At 31.4% G+C, this 15,975-nt stretch overlaps 1 protein-coding gene across 13 annotated transcripts in view; it reads right to left on the bottom strand.

Annotated features, from left to right (window-relative positions):
- LOC123261717 (potassium voltage-gated channel protein Shaker) overlaps nucleotides 1-15,975 on the bottom strand; it is a 1,350,734-nt gene that overhangs the window by 926,441 nt on the left and 408,318 nt on the right. For all 13 annotated transcript variants that reach the window (XM_044723493.1, XM_044723492.1, XM_044723494.1 and 10 more), the window contains one exon: nucleotides 2,234-2,499. In XM_044723493.1, coding sequence (XP_044579428.1) covers nucleotides 2,234-2,499 — 266 coding nt within the window. The remainder of the gene's footprint in view (nucleotides 1-2,233; nucleotides 2,500-15,975) is intronic.

Below are 15,975 nucleotides of genomic sequence, written 5' to 3'. Positions count from 1 at the left end.
AAGTTGCAGGAATGGCCTTCAGGGTCTACCGTTTTTCTAATTTTTAATTAGAAGATCGAAGATTTTCGAAAAATAGGGAAGTTATTGTTTTCACGCCGTTTTGCAAAAATCGAGGTTTCAACAGATCTCGACGTTTTGAAGCCCTAGGAAGCTTCCCTGACTATTTTTACGATGATGTCCGTACGTCTGTATGTATGTATGACACACATTGTGTGTATGTGTGTGTGTGTGTGTGTGTGTGTATGTAAACCTCTTATAACTTCTGAACGGCTCGACCGATTTAATCGCAGTTGGTATCATTCGAAAGGTCTTCGCCAAACTTAGATTTCCTGGAAGTTGGAATCGATTAGGACCAGTAGATTTCGAAAAATTGCAAAAAAAGTGAAAAAAAAATTTGTTTTTTTTTTTCATTTTTTTTAAATATCTCCGAATTGGCTGAACCGATTGACCTCAAAAACTATTCAGCTTTTAAACTTGAAAACCCGCATTGATCGCTACCAAAAGCGTCAGAATCGGTTGATGCGTTCGTGAGATATCGTTGTCGAAAAAAATCGAAAAAACTATTTTTTTGTAATAACTTCAAAATTTTTCTTCAGATCCATTTTTTTGTTAAGAATTATTTATAGAACTTAGAAAACTTCATCGATTGCCGCTAACCGCGTGCAAATCGGTTAATTCATTCAAAAGTTATTGCAGTTTGAAAATTAGAAAAATCGTGTTTTATCGAACTTTGATAAGATTTTTGAGCTCGAAGAGCTTAAAACCATAGGAAAGCTATCTCTTTGAGCTTGGAGAGCTCAAAATAATACATAAACTGTATTTTTGAGCTCGAACATCATAGTTGAAATTTTAAGCGCTTAGGTACGACACGAGCGGGAAGTTGCAGGGATGGCCTTCAGGGTCAACTGTTTTCCTAATTTTTTATATATTTTTCATATATACAATATCTTTAAAAATGTCAATAGTTTTCAAGATACAAGGTTGTTTGTTAATTATTGATATTTTTTTTTCTTTATTATAATACTTTCTAAGATTATACGATACGGTAATTGTAGCGCCTACTTGATTTGTCGATTAAAAAATTTATATATCCTTCAAACTATTAGAGATACGATGAAGGACATTGCAATTTTTTTTATAGAGTAAATTTTTCTTTCAGATAATTCTAAGACCAAGTTCGTATTCATTGTTTATTAGCTACTACATGTATTTGTTAAGAAAATTCTGTATTTTTTTGACTTTCTTGTATCCTTTGTAATCTTTAACTTGTTATATTTTGCAGTCACAACAGTAAACCGAAGAAAAATTTCGTAATGGTATGAATTACCTAACTAGGTTTAATAGGTAACAAAAAATATGATTAGTCATGCCTGTTTAAATCATTTTTGGTTGACATGGAGCTACAACACCTCTGGAGCAACTGGGATCCTGTACTGTGGAAAGCAGCCTACAAGCCCTGTTTGACCAAACTAGATAAACAGCTAAGACATCAAGACCTTACCGAATTATCTCTGCTTTCAGCAGCTCCCCCTTTGATACTATCTCTTCACTGCGTGGATTCACCCCCATATCTCAGGCACAAATCCTCAATGCTCCACAAAAGAATCTTGGCTCAACTTAGACTTGCCAACACTGACGTTTTCAATCTCGGTTTCGGCTCAAGTATCACCAAGTTTCACCTGAAACAACCCTGCTCAACCTGCTATACAGGTCAACGTGATTCAGTTGTTCACATCCTTTACTACTGCCCAGCTTACTCTACTCTGAGAACTACATACTTATATCCACTCAGGAACTGTCTGTTAATGAATAGATTTCATAACAGACAAAAAAATGCTTAATCTTATTGTAAATTATGTTATTGCTTCTCTAAAAATCCGTTCTCAAACTTAACTTAACTAATTTTAACTGAAGTGATTGCTAAATCCTGGTTTGCGCTGGATATATATCTATTATATTTTTCTATACTTGCATTTGTAATTTATAGTTATTTAATCTTATCTATTATTTTATTATCATATCATAACATGTACTTTCTATTTTATCATTTGAGTTTTCTATAAGTACTTAAACTATTATTTCTCTCTTCAATGCTGTAAGAGTCCCTCTTCTGTAAGTATTTGATCAATAAGTAAAAAATAATAATAATAATTATTATTATTTTCGTTTTTATTTTCATCAGCAACGATAGTTATTTTTTTGTATAAATCATAATTTCATCAGTTACACTCACCTGAATTTATTTGTAGCAGATTCTCCTAATTCATAAAATTTGATTTCTTCGGAAAAGACGTCGAGCGGTACATTCACTGGCCGTCGAAGTCGTCCTCCGCTTTGATAATAATAAAGAATTGCATCGAACGAAGGTCGGTTTCGATCGAAAAAATATTCGTTGCGTAATGGATCGAAGTACCGAATGCGCCTTGAAGGGTCACCTAGTAATGTATCCGGAAACTGGTTCAGTGTGCGCAGTTGTGTCTCAAATCGTAATCCGCTAACCTGTTATAAAAACGAAATCAATCCAATTGTTTATTTTATATCATTTTCGCAAAATTCAGTAAATGTCAAAGAACAAATTGGTTCATTGACAGCCGAAATAAAAGCGGATTTTTCATTTTTATTTAAATTTTTTACAAAATTAACAAATCTTTATCCGGAAGGTATTTTAACAAAAATGTTAATTAATAAATGTATTTACGATTTAATTAATAAATGTATTTACGAATTAATAAATGTATTACGATTTACGCCTATTGAGGAATAAAATACAACATTTAAATGAAATCATAAGAAATGTATATCATCAAGTTTGTAACAAAAAAATACCCTCGAGCCGACGGTGGAGTGGTCAGCCGTTGTGTATCCTTGTCCAGGTCGCCCAATAATTAACTTAAAAATGAAAAACGACTTAGGAGGTGCTCTCAATCTCCTAAGCATCCCGCAGCTTCGTGTCAGGCTGGGTAAGTGTATGATGAACTGCTGGACGCCAGTTATTTTCTACGGGAAGTAACAAATTTTGATTTTTCGGGAAAAAATAATCAGACCTGACCATGCCTGTTCATGTATGATCAGGCCTGAAATTAGACCTGTTCATGCCTGTTCATGTATGATCAGGCATGAAATTAGACATGATCATGTCTGTCCATGCCTGTTCATGCCTGCTCATGTCTGAAGCGTCAAATACGCTCAGGCCTGAACAGGCCTGTTAATGTCCGATCAGACCTGTTCATGCCTGAAGGGTTAAATATGCTCAGGTCTGATCAGGCCTATTCATGTCAGGCGAATTCGGTCAGGGTCTAACCGCTCATATTTTTAGGCGTGGAAAGGTGGAGGCTTAGGTTAGAGAGAAAGGAAAGTAAATAAGCAATTGAATATGATGTGCTAATAACAATAGGAGACTAATAATGATTTTTCTGTGGTCAGATATTAATATAAAAAAAAAAAAATGGATATCAACCAAAATACTTAAACCTAATTCGTCACAAATCATAACAATAATTTTATTGAATTACTCAGTCACTTGTGTAATAAACGCATTTACAATAATCTCGAATACTTATTTAATCTATAATACTAATTTACTTACTAGATTATTTATTTGTTCGTTAAGAATTATTTATTTATTTATACTTAGTATGCCAATTTTCTTGACGGTAACACCAGCGGATCTCAAGCGACGTAATTCACAATTTCAATTAATGCAATTTATCTCAACAAAAACTTATGATATTTCAACTATTAAGAATTTCATCAGTTTGAATAATAGTCCAATAGTTTTTTAATCTGCAATAATTTACATAATTCGCAATAATTTAATCCAACAATATTTTGTTGATTCAAATACAAACATATTTCAAATTAAATTTGCTTTATATTCGAAGAAACTTGTCAGATAAACTGATTAGACAATCTCATAGACTCACACACGCACTTGCAACTCATAAGCCGAATCAAAATTTAAAACGTATCTCAGGCGTCTCTGGCGTTTAAAACGTATCTTAAGCGTCTCAGGCATTTAAAACGTATCTCAGGCGTTTAAAACGTATTTCAAGCGTCACAGGCGTTGAAAGCGCGTTTAAAACGTCTCAGACGTTAAGAGCGTATTTAGAACATTTCAATAATTTTTTAATTCCGATTAAAATTAAAAAGGTCACGTACTGGATATTGGGTAAAAAATTTTTTTGTCCATTTTCCGTCAAGTTATGACCTCTATGATATATGGGGCATAATGGACTACTCGAAAGAAAATTGTAACAAATAAATTATTTTTTTGAAGTGAAACTTCTTTAGAATCGTTGTGATTTCAAACCGGATGCAACGGAAAAAACGACAGGTCAGAGACACAAATACAAAAATGTGTAGGATGAAGCTGGCAAAGAATGAGACAGAAATATACATACTATTTTATATTACCGGTCTCTCCTCTTTGTTCCATACTTCGTAGCGTCCCCACTCCCGTCTTCTAAGCATAGTTACCTGTAATTAGTGAGCCAGAGCGAGAGAGCAAATGTCGGTGTGTATGTATAATGCACACTATTTAATACTTGCTTGTATTTGAGCATTTAACATGTGTTAGTATATGTGAAAAGTACGTGAGCTAATACTACTGTACACTGTATGCGGCTGCGTATTACAGCTTTTTAGTAAGAAGTCAGCGTGGTGTGTTATTTTTTAATTAAAATAAATTTATCCTGTATCTAATTAATGCCAATAACAGTCAAAAAAAAAATAAAATCTCGATAAAAAAAATTTTTTTACGCCTGAAGTTACCGCGGAAGCTATTTTTTAGTTATAGTCTAGGTATTTCACCTAGGAGCGTTCAACTATTGAATCAGTGAATTAATCAACATTTAAGTATAAAAATGTAATAAAAAATACATGTATTGATCAATAATGAAATATTATTCAGTTTAAAATAATAATATATCATCATAAATTATATTTTATTATTAAAATGTCAGTGTCAATAACTAGGCTCAATTTTATTGGTATGTGACAGTTATTGACACTTAAATTATAACCTATAACACGGGAGATTATTCGTTTATGGACATCTCCATAAAATGTTTGAATATTTATTTTTATTATTATTACTTATTATACTATTGTTTATAATCACAGTGATGAAACATTTATTTTTTTTAATAAAAAAATTCACATTTATCGATCAAGTATACTTTTTATAAATACGAAAATAAGTAGTGTGAGAAAATATTACATCAATTGTTGCTATGAAAAAAATATTACAAATGATTATTGCTATAATAATTTATACTTTTTTAGAAATATAATATATATATATATATATATATATATATATATATATATATATATATATATGTTTAATACAATAAACGAGGACGATTTTACATATATATATATCGGTCTTCGGGGACATTTTTCGGCTACGAGGACGGTACCCAAAGACGATCACGATTATCGCGGGCTTCGAGGACCGTACCCGAAGCCGAATTAGGAAAATATGTTTAATACGGACTTCGAGGACCTCAATATTTACTTAAGACAAATCCGTTTACTTGTGAATTGAGGTGATTATTATCGGTTAAGACTTATTGAGTCTCATTACATAGTCTTATAAAAATTAAAATCTACTAGCTCTTATTTTATCAAAAGATTATGAACAATTTCAGAGTAATTCCTAAAAATATTTTTAAAATTATCAACTTATGATTTAGTTTTAACTCACTAGAATATTTTCTCAAATTCTTTCGAATTTTCTCAGGATATCGATAAACTAAGTAGTTTGTTTCTTTGAAGATTTATTTTTCTTTCATTAAGAAAAACTCTTTGAAAATGGATCTTTAATTTTACGACGTTTAATTATTATAATTTTTATAAAATTTTCATGTTTTCATAGAAAATTTTATGCTTTGCTATTTCGTTTCTTTTTTTTTTTTTTGATACAAATCATAAGTAATTTAGATAAAATTGTGATATTTAACAACTTAGTTGTTGAATTTCATTAGAATTCGAAATAAAGGATTTTGAAATTCAAAACTTGATAAAAAATAAGAAATAAGAAAGTGACAGTCTCAGTTGTGAAAATTGATAAAATAGTAACAGTCCTAGTCGTAAATAATGTAAGATAGAAATATATTTCAAAACCAAAAATCATTCAAAATTTAATCGTACAATCAAAATTTTAGACAAATAGAAAATAATTGTATGAATTATTTGAGAGGAAATTTCTCAAGAAGAACGTTGCCAATTTTATGCACGTGGACATTATCATCTAGAATCAAGTGCCTGATGGTGAATATATATATATATATATATATATATATATATCGATTTACGAATCGTCCCAGAACCCCGATATATATGAATGTAATAGTCCTCGAACTCAATAATATATCAGCGGAAGTCTCTGAAATCAGATATGTATCGCGCAAGAAAATAATCGTTACCGACTGAGAAAACGGGTAGATTTCAAATTCTTAATCTGAGAACTAATAATAAATACTAATAATAATTTCAAATGAAAAGTCATTCAATAATTCATTTCTAAACAATACCAGATAATTCCCTAAGTACACTGTCTACGATTCGAGTGGTAAAATTTTACAAGAGTTTACGTTTCAGGATTCAATTATATGTTTATTTAGATTGAGTGAACACACTCAATTTCTTACAAATATCCTGATTACGTTATCCATCTGATAATTGTATCAATGTTAGAATTATCTGTCAAGACCGGTTATTCATCTTTTTACACTTAGACCGTATATCTAGTAATCTTGCAAAAAAGTTATAAAGAATATAAAACCGGTAAAAAAATTAATACAATTGCGTACAGACGTAATGTTCATTTTCATTAAATTATTTGAAAGGAAATTTATCATGAAAAACCATTTCCATTTTATGCACGTGGACATTACCATCTGAAATCAGGTCCCTGGAAGTGAATATATATCGATTCATGAATCGTCCCTGAACGCAGATATATATAAAAGTAATGGTCCTCGAACTCAACTATATATCAGCGGAGGTCTCTGAAATCAGAGATATATCGCGCAAGAAACTAATAGTTACCGACTGAGAAAACGTGTAAATTTTAAATTCTTAATCTCAGAACTAATCATTACAAATCAAAAGTCATTCAATCATTCTTTCCAAAACAATACCAGATAATTCCCTGAGTACACTGTCTACGATTCGGTTGTTAAATTGATCGATGGTTTACGTTGAAGAATTCAATTAAATGTTTACCTAGATTAAGTCAACACACTTATTTTTTAACAAATATCCCGATTATGTGATCTATCTAATGATTGTATCAACCTGAGAATAATCTGGCAAGTCACACTATGCATCTTTTTACACTTTGACCTTATAACTAGAAAACTTGCTAAAAACTTATAAATAATATGAAACCAGTAGAAAAATTAATACAATTCCGTACAGATGTATCGTATATTTTATATAAACTTATAAAAGATAATTTCTCAGTAAAATCTTTGCTAATTTTGTGCACGTGGACATTACCATCTTGAATCAGGTCCCTGATAGTGAATATATTTCGATTTACAAATCGTCCCCGAACCCAGATATTCATGAATGTTATGGTCCTCGAACTTAATTATATATCAGCGAAGGTCTCTGAAATCAGATATATATCGCGCAAGAGACTTATACCCTAGTAGGAAAAAAAAAAATTGATAACGGGGACAGTGTTGGCACGATATTGGGCTGCCCAGCCCTGGCTTACTCGGTCTGGCCCAAGACTCGCCCGATACTTCCTGACAAAATCTTGGTTTGCCAGCCTAGGACCTAGATCATGCCAAAGCTTGTCAACCAAGTCTTGGTTTTCCAGCCTAGGACCGAAATCATGCCAAAGCTTATCAACCAAGTCTTGGTTTGCCAGCCTAGGAACGAGATCATGCCAAAGCTTGTCAACCAAGTCTTGGTTTGCCTGCCTAGGACCGAGATCATGCCAAAGCTTGTCAACCAAGTCTTGGTTTGCCTGCCTAGGACCGAGATCATGCCAAAGCTTGTCAACCAAGTCTTGGTTTGCCTGCCTAGGACCGAGATCATGCCAAAGCTTGTCAACCAAGTCTTGGTTTTCCAGCCTAGGACCGAGATCATGCCAAAGCTTGTCAACCAAGTCTTGGTTTGCCAGCCTAGGACCGAGATCTTGCCAATTTGATAAACGTTCTTTGCAATTTAATATATTATATCGTTTGATTATTTTAACTTTTAAGCCTTGATGATATTTCAAATTATTCTAACAAAAGAGAGTCTGGATTGGTCGTCAGAGTACGAAAGTATGTGTTGTACACCGTTCAAAGTACATATAGTCTCTGTTGAAGACTATGACACGTCATTACCTTTTGCCTTGAAATTAAAAATTGTATTTATAGTTTGTTAACGGGTCGTTCAACACGTGTTGTCTACTTTTATTGTCACAATTCAAGCTAATGATTTCTAATAGTTTTATTTTGTTAAAGTGAAGTGATTGTGAGTAGTTTTTTTTTCTCTTAAATTGCATTCAAGATTTTTTTTCAATCGTAATGTCGAGAAGCTATGATAGACTGAAAAAATATCGTTCTTTAAAAAAAATTCCTAAAATTTCTGTCGATAAAAATGCAAAAAATGACAATAATCTAGATGAAAAAAAAATTTTGGAGCAAGAAATAAAAGATGTTGATAACCGAGATCTACGAACAGAAATGAATGGCAATCATATTTTTGAGCTGCTAACTCCGACTAATTATCTTTCAAATATAAAGAATTATAGTGTTAATAATCATATTTATCACGATGGCGATGGTGTTAATGATTCTCATAGTGATAATACACATTATAGTGATCAACATTCAAGCGACTCAGAATTATATTTTAATGAAGAAAAAGAAGAAACTAAAAATTTGGGCATGAAAGAAAAAATTTACGAGTGGGTTTTGAAAAATTTGGGGACATTAAGATTGAATGTTGTTACTGAATTGTTATTACTTCTACGCAGTGAAGGATACACAAGTTTACCCAAAACGGCTCAAACTTTGCTAGGCACAACTCATCATCGAGTTGTCCAAAATATGCAATCTCTTCAACAAACTGATGCTTCATATGTATATTTAGGTATTAAAAATGGTTTAACGAAAATTATTCCAAATAATTACGACAAAAATAAAATAGAAGTATTTATTCACATCGACGGTATGCAAATATATAACAATTCTAAAATTCAAGCATGGCCAATCTTGCTGAAAGTTTTTGACAAAGACTACATCACTAAGCCATTTCCTGTTGCCGTATATTGTGGAGATTCAAAACCTGCTGATGTCAATGAATTTTTAGAAGATTTCATTTATGAAGTGCAGAAGTTAACGAAGAACATGATAACAATAAATCAACGTAATTATACGTTTAAAGTTAAGGGTCTTATTGCCGATGCTCAAGCTAGAGCATTTTTAAAATGTGTCAAACCACCTGGATCATTTTATGCCTGTGAAAGGTGTGAAGTTAAAGGAGAATCAGTTGGAGCTAAAAAAAGGAAGAAAAGAATTTATTCTGAAATAGACTCTAAAAAACGGACTAAAAATACATTCATCAACAAAAATCAAATGAAACACCACAAGGAAAATGTTACTTGCTCACTGAATAAGCTGCCAGATTTTGATCCAGTGATGGATGTTGTTCTTGATTCAATGCACCTTCTTTTCTTGGGTGTAATGAAATCATTACTTATTAGTTGGGTTATAGATAGATCCAGTATCGCTCGATTAAAATTTTCTCAAATCAAAGTTCTTCGTTTGAGATTATTGTCGCTAAGTTCCAGTATTCCATCCGAATTTCAAAGGAAAATATTTGATTTGCGGAACGTCAAAACGTGGAAAGCGACACAATTTAGATTTTTTCTTCTCTATTGTGGACCAGTCGTATTAAAAAATATTTTGCCTGACAATTATTATACTCATTTTATTTATTTAAACGTAGCTTGTCGAATTTTACATAATGAAGACATGATTAATGATACATATATAGATTATGCAAGGACATTATTGAGAAAATTTTTTTCATTATTGCCGTCACTTTATGGAGCATCATCTCAAGTTATGAACATGCACAACTTAATTCATCTTCCTGACGACGTACAATATTTTGGTACTTCGTTAAGTAATATATCAGCGTTTTGGGGAGAGAATTATATTGGTACATTCAAAAAATATGTAAAATCGCGACATAAACCGCTGACGCAAATAATTAATAGATTGAGTGAACTTGATAGTAGAGAACAAGCTAACATGATTAGAGAACGTCAGTTTAAAAATTGCGTAATCGAAAAAGCTTCAAACCCGTACAATTACGGTGGAACTAGTTGCTACATTATTAGTTCTATTCAGGTGTGTAATCTCAAATTAACATCTCAACACCCAAATAATTTAGTACACTTAACAGATAAAAGAATATTCCAGATTAATAAATTACTAGTTTTTAGTCATCACAATATTGATAGAAAATTATGTATTAAAAATCTACATTTTGAAGGATCTGAAGTGTTGGGTCATGAAATATTTCAAATTCCAACGTCATCAACAGACGTTGGTATTTTTGCAGTCGACCAGTTGTCGAAAAATTTAAAACTTATATCAGCTCAAGAAATAAAAGGAAAATGTATTTTAATCAATATTTCTAATAAAAAGTACATAATTTCGTTGCTTCATGATTAATATAGAAGCCATTGTTTTTGACTAATAATTAAATGAAATAAAACGTAGTAAATTTATCAAAACAAATAGTAAGATTTACATTATTTCAAATCCACTTCAATATGATTATTCATTTTTTTTAATTGATTATTTTTTTTAATTCATTTAAATATTTGCAGTTGTTAATAAAAATATGGAATTATTTATCAAGGGTTTTCATTTTTTATAGTTTTGTTGTTGCACCGAAAATTTTTTTATTCTTTTATTTTTATATGATTATTGAATTTTATATTTTTTTTATTTATATTTATAGTTTTTTTTTAATATTGTTATTGACTTAGATTTTATTATGGGAATTTTATTTACGAGATTTTTTATTTCACACTAATTCATCCAAACTTTTAGAAATCATGTCGCAGATAGTATGCATTGATATTCAAAGTTTGAATGTGCACATACACGTGTAGATAGATTAACTATAGAGCGCGCTTGAGTACCCGTTTGGTAACACGACTACGACTTCTAACCTTAAACATTTGTCATTCTCATTCCCATGCTTACTCTGTTACAAATAATTTGATCACCACTCAAGCTTTACATTTTAATCTAAACTGCTGTGAATATTAATCAAATATATTAAATTAATAATACACCATCAATAATTAATTTATTATCAACTCAGCATTTACAATCTCAAGTAAGTATTTTTTTAAAATAATTGTTCAACTTTATATCAATATATACAATACTTACGGCCACGTGTTCTGGGCATGATGAAATTGTATTGTCTTAAAGATCGAAATTAGTACATTAAAATATTTATTCCAATATTTTTTATTTATAGTGAATTTAATTATTTTTGTAATGTTTATTTTACAGGATTTTTTTTTTGCTATGTCGTCGTGCGATGAAACAGCGATTTACACTGTTGTAGAGTTTCTGCGGTCTGATCAAGTAAAATCAGTTGATCTAGTTTTAGATTCATGGATTTTCAAAGATAAGAACAATAAAACATTAATGTGTTATTATCCATATCGAAAAGATCACTCCAAAGTCCGAAACTGGGTCAAACAGAATAAACCGTATAGTGCAATTTGGCCAACGTATCCAATACGAATTCTCTCAACGACTGGTAAAAAATTTTTTTATTTCTTTTAATATTCAAATTTTTAACATTAGATATTTATAAAGCAATTTTTTTAATAGAGGACTTTAACCAAGGAGAAAGAAGATTGAAAAAATCCTTTACGTCTGCCTCTATCGAAACATCAGATTCAGAAAAAAGAAAAAAAAAGAAACTTGATTCTAAAGCAGACTCGAGCTCTATTAAGTTATCATTAGCTGACGTGACACCGTTGCCAAAATCACAAACAGGCACAAGTATTTCTGAAACAACAGACAAAAGTACGCTGAGTAGCGGTAGATCATCTATGCTCGAGGAAGATTCAAGAGATGATGGTTTTACTGAGCCTCGTGGATGTGACGAATCCTATTATATTATAAACGAACTTAAAAAATATGTTGTCTCGGAGTTTGAGGGCATGAAAAAGAGTTTAATATACGAAATTAAAAAGCAATTCACTCGAATGATGGAAACAGTAGAAATTGAAAATGCAAAAAAAAGTGTTGACGATAGTCCATGGAAAATCATTGAATCTCAATTTCCATGTGAATCAACAGACCAATTCGTGGAGTTAGAGACAGCTTTAGTAGAGAATCAAGTTAAGCAAGATGCTTTGGTAAGTGTATCTTTTTGGTGAATAAGTTACTTTGATTATTAATAAATAAACAAATAATTAATTTTTGATCCACAGAAACAAATATATCACCTATTGACTGTAGGATCGAACGACTTTAAAAGAGATGTTCAAACGATTATTGGTAAATTAATCAGCAAAGTTGTTCAGCTAGATTACAGTGGTACTGGAAGGAAAATCAAAGGCGTCGGGAAGAAAAGTTTTCAAGATACTCAATCGTACAAGTGTATGAGTGGTAAGTTGATTCGAAATTCTTTGAATACTTACTGTAAAAGATTTTGAAATTTTTTGAAGCTATTTTTTTAATTTATTTTTTAATTAAATTGATTTGTTTTGTTACAGAATTTCTCCAGGAAAAGTATAAAAACAGCTCGGTGAAGCTGACTATTTTGACTGCAACAAGCCATTACTTATCCGGTGCTGGAGACCGAGAAGGAGGAAAGAGGAAGAGGCTCTTGACTGACATAGGTGATTCATAAGCTATGGTGGAAATTGGTTCAATTTTTATACGGAATTTACTTGACTGTTTAATTTAAGTAATTTAATTAATCAAAAAAAGTCGCTATTGTTAATAATTAGCTCGTCGTTTAATACGGAATTTACTTGAATGTTTAAATAATGATCGATAATGGCACAACAAGTAAAAAATTCTTGCACATTTCAGTGCTTAGTAGTTTATTGAATTTCATCTAATGAATTTTATTTATTCAAGTAATTTAATTAACTTATTTATTTTTATAAATTTAAATATGAAATGGACCATTTGTCGCGACGGCCTAGATAAAAAAGTCACTATTGTTAATAATTAGCTCGTAATTTAATACAATCACAAATATTATGATATTTTAATGTGATATAAGTGTTTGAACACTTGATTTTCTAATACCAAAGATTGATGACATTTAATCAAGAGTTTTTTATATAAAATATTATGAATTATTTTGTACTAAACGAATTTGTTTTAAGCACTAAAACTTGTATATTAGAATACGTAATAATGAAAATAAAATTTAATAAAAATGCAATTTTTATAATATTTCGTTCTTATTGAATCAATTATTAATAATTAATACTGGAACAAGCATGGTTTCCGATCGCGGGCCAATAATGTCATACAGTATTGAGTCAATATTAGTAGCTGCTCCTGGGGCACAATTAAAATTTAGTCTTGGCACACGATTGACACTCAAGCGTGGGCCACTACCAAAATTAACCATTGGTCCAATCTCTGACACTTAAGCTTGGGCCTCCATTCAAATTTAGTCTTGGTACAACTCTGTCACTCAAGCGTGGGCCACTACTAAAGTTTAGTCTCGGTACAACTCTGACACTCAAGCGTGGGCCACTACTAAAATTTAGTCGTGGCACAAGTCTGGCAGCCAGGCTTGGGAGGAGGTTATCATTTCGAGACTTAGACTGGCTTGGGCCAAGCTTCAATTCAACTCTTGTCCCAAAGTTATGGAGAATTGCGCCAGTCGTTTACCAAGCTTGGACCAATCACCGTTTCCTCTAAGGGTAATTACCGACTGAGAAAACGTGTAAATTTTAATGTCTTAATTTTAGAATTTATCATATCAAGTTGCAAGTCATTTAATCATTCATTTCTAAATAATACTAGAGAATTTCCTGAGTACACTGTTTGCGATTCGAGTGATAAAATTTTACGAGAGTTTACGTTAAAGAATTTAATTATAAGTTTACCTAGATTGAGCAAATACACTTATTTTTTAACAAATATCCCGATTACGTGATCTATCTGATAATTGTATCAACCTGAGAATTATCTGTCGAACCCAAGTATGCATCTGTTTACACTCAGACCTTATATCTAGTAAACTCGAAAAAATATAAAACTAGTCAAAAAAACATAAAACAAATTCGTACAAATGTATTGTTCATTTAGTACTAATTATTCAATTCGAAATTTCTCAGAAATAGCGTTGCCAATTTCGTGCACGTAGACATTACCATCTGGAATCAGGTCCCTGATAGTGAATATATATCGATCAACGAGTTGTCCCCGAACCCAGATATATATAAATGTATTGGTCCTCGAACTCAACTATTTACCAGCGGAGGTCTCTGAAATCAGATATATATCGGGCAAGCGACTTATAATTACTGACTGAGAAAACGTGCCAATTTCAAATTTTCAAGCTCAGAACTAATCATTTCAAATTAAAAGTCATTCAATCATCCACATCTAAACAATACTAGATAATTTCCTGAGTACACTATTTACGATTCGAGTGGTAAAATTTTACAAGAGTTGACGTTTACGGATTTGATTATATATTTACCTAGATTGAGTGAAAACACACATTTTTCAACGAATATCCCGATTACGTGATCAACCTGATAATTATATCAATGTGAGAATTATCTGTCGAGCCCAAGTAAGCATTTTTTCACCCTTAATTCTTATATCTCGAAAATTTGAAAAAAACAAAAACTATAAAACCGGTAAAAAGAACTAAAACAATTTCGTACATATCTATTGTTTATTTTGTATAAATTATTTAAATGGCAATTTCTCAGGAAAAACGTTACCAATTTTGTGCACTTTTGTGATAGGGAATATACATTAATTTACGAATCGTCCCTGAACCCAGATATATATAAATGTATTGGTCCTCGAACTCAACTATTTATTAGCGGAAGTCTCTGAAATCAGATATATATCGCGCAAGAGACTAATAATTACCGACTGAGAAAACTTGCCAATTTCAAATTTTCAAGCTCAGAACTAATCATTTCAAATTAAAAGTCATTCAATCATCCACATCTAAACAATACTAGATAATTTCCTGAGTACACTATTTACGATTCGAGTGGTAAAATTTTACAACAGTTCACGTATACGGATTTGATTATATGTTTACCTAGATTGAGTGAAAAACACATTTTTCAAGGAATATCCCGATTACGTGATCTACCTGATAATTATATCAATGTCAGAATTATCTGTCGAGCCCAAGTATGCATCTTTTTATACTCAGACGTTATATCTAGTAAACTCGAAAAAAACTTATAAAAAATATAAAACTGGTCCAAAAAACTTGAAACAATTTCGTACAAATGTATTGTTCATTTTGTATTAATTATTCAAACGGAAATCTCTCAGAAATAGCGTTGCCAATTTCGTGCACGTAGACATTACCATCTGGAATCAGGTCCCTGATAGTGAATATATATTGATTAACGAATCGTCCCCGAACCCAGATATATATAAATGTATTGGTCCTCGAACTCAACTATATATCAGCGGAGGTCTCTGAAATCAGATATATATCGCGCAAGAGACTCATAATTACCGACTGAGAAAACGTGCTAATTTAAAATTTTTAAAATTAGAAATAATTATTTCAAATCAAAAATCATTGAATGCTCCATTTCTGATCAATACCAGATAATTTCCTGAGTACACTGTTTACGATTCGGGTGGTAAAATTTTTCGAGAGATTACGTTTAAGAATTCAATTAAAAGATCACATAGATTTAGTCAACACACTTATTTTCTAACAAGGATCCTGATTACGTGATCTGTC

Source organism: Cotesia glomerata, linkage group LG3, assembly GCF_020080835.1.
Source record: "Cotesia glomerata isolate CgM1 linkage group LG3, MPM_Cglom_v2.3, whole genome shotgun sequence".
NCBI classification, from domain to species: domain Eukaryota; kingdom Metazoa; phylum Arthropoda; class Insecta; order Hymenoptera; family Braconidae; genus Cotesia; species Cotesia glomerata.
The sequence above is the reverse complement of the archived record's forward strand: the minus strand, read 5'-3'. Positions and strand labels throughout refer to the sequence as shown.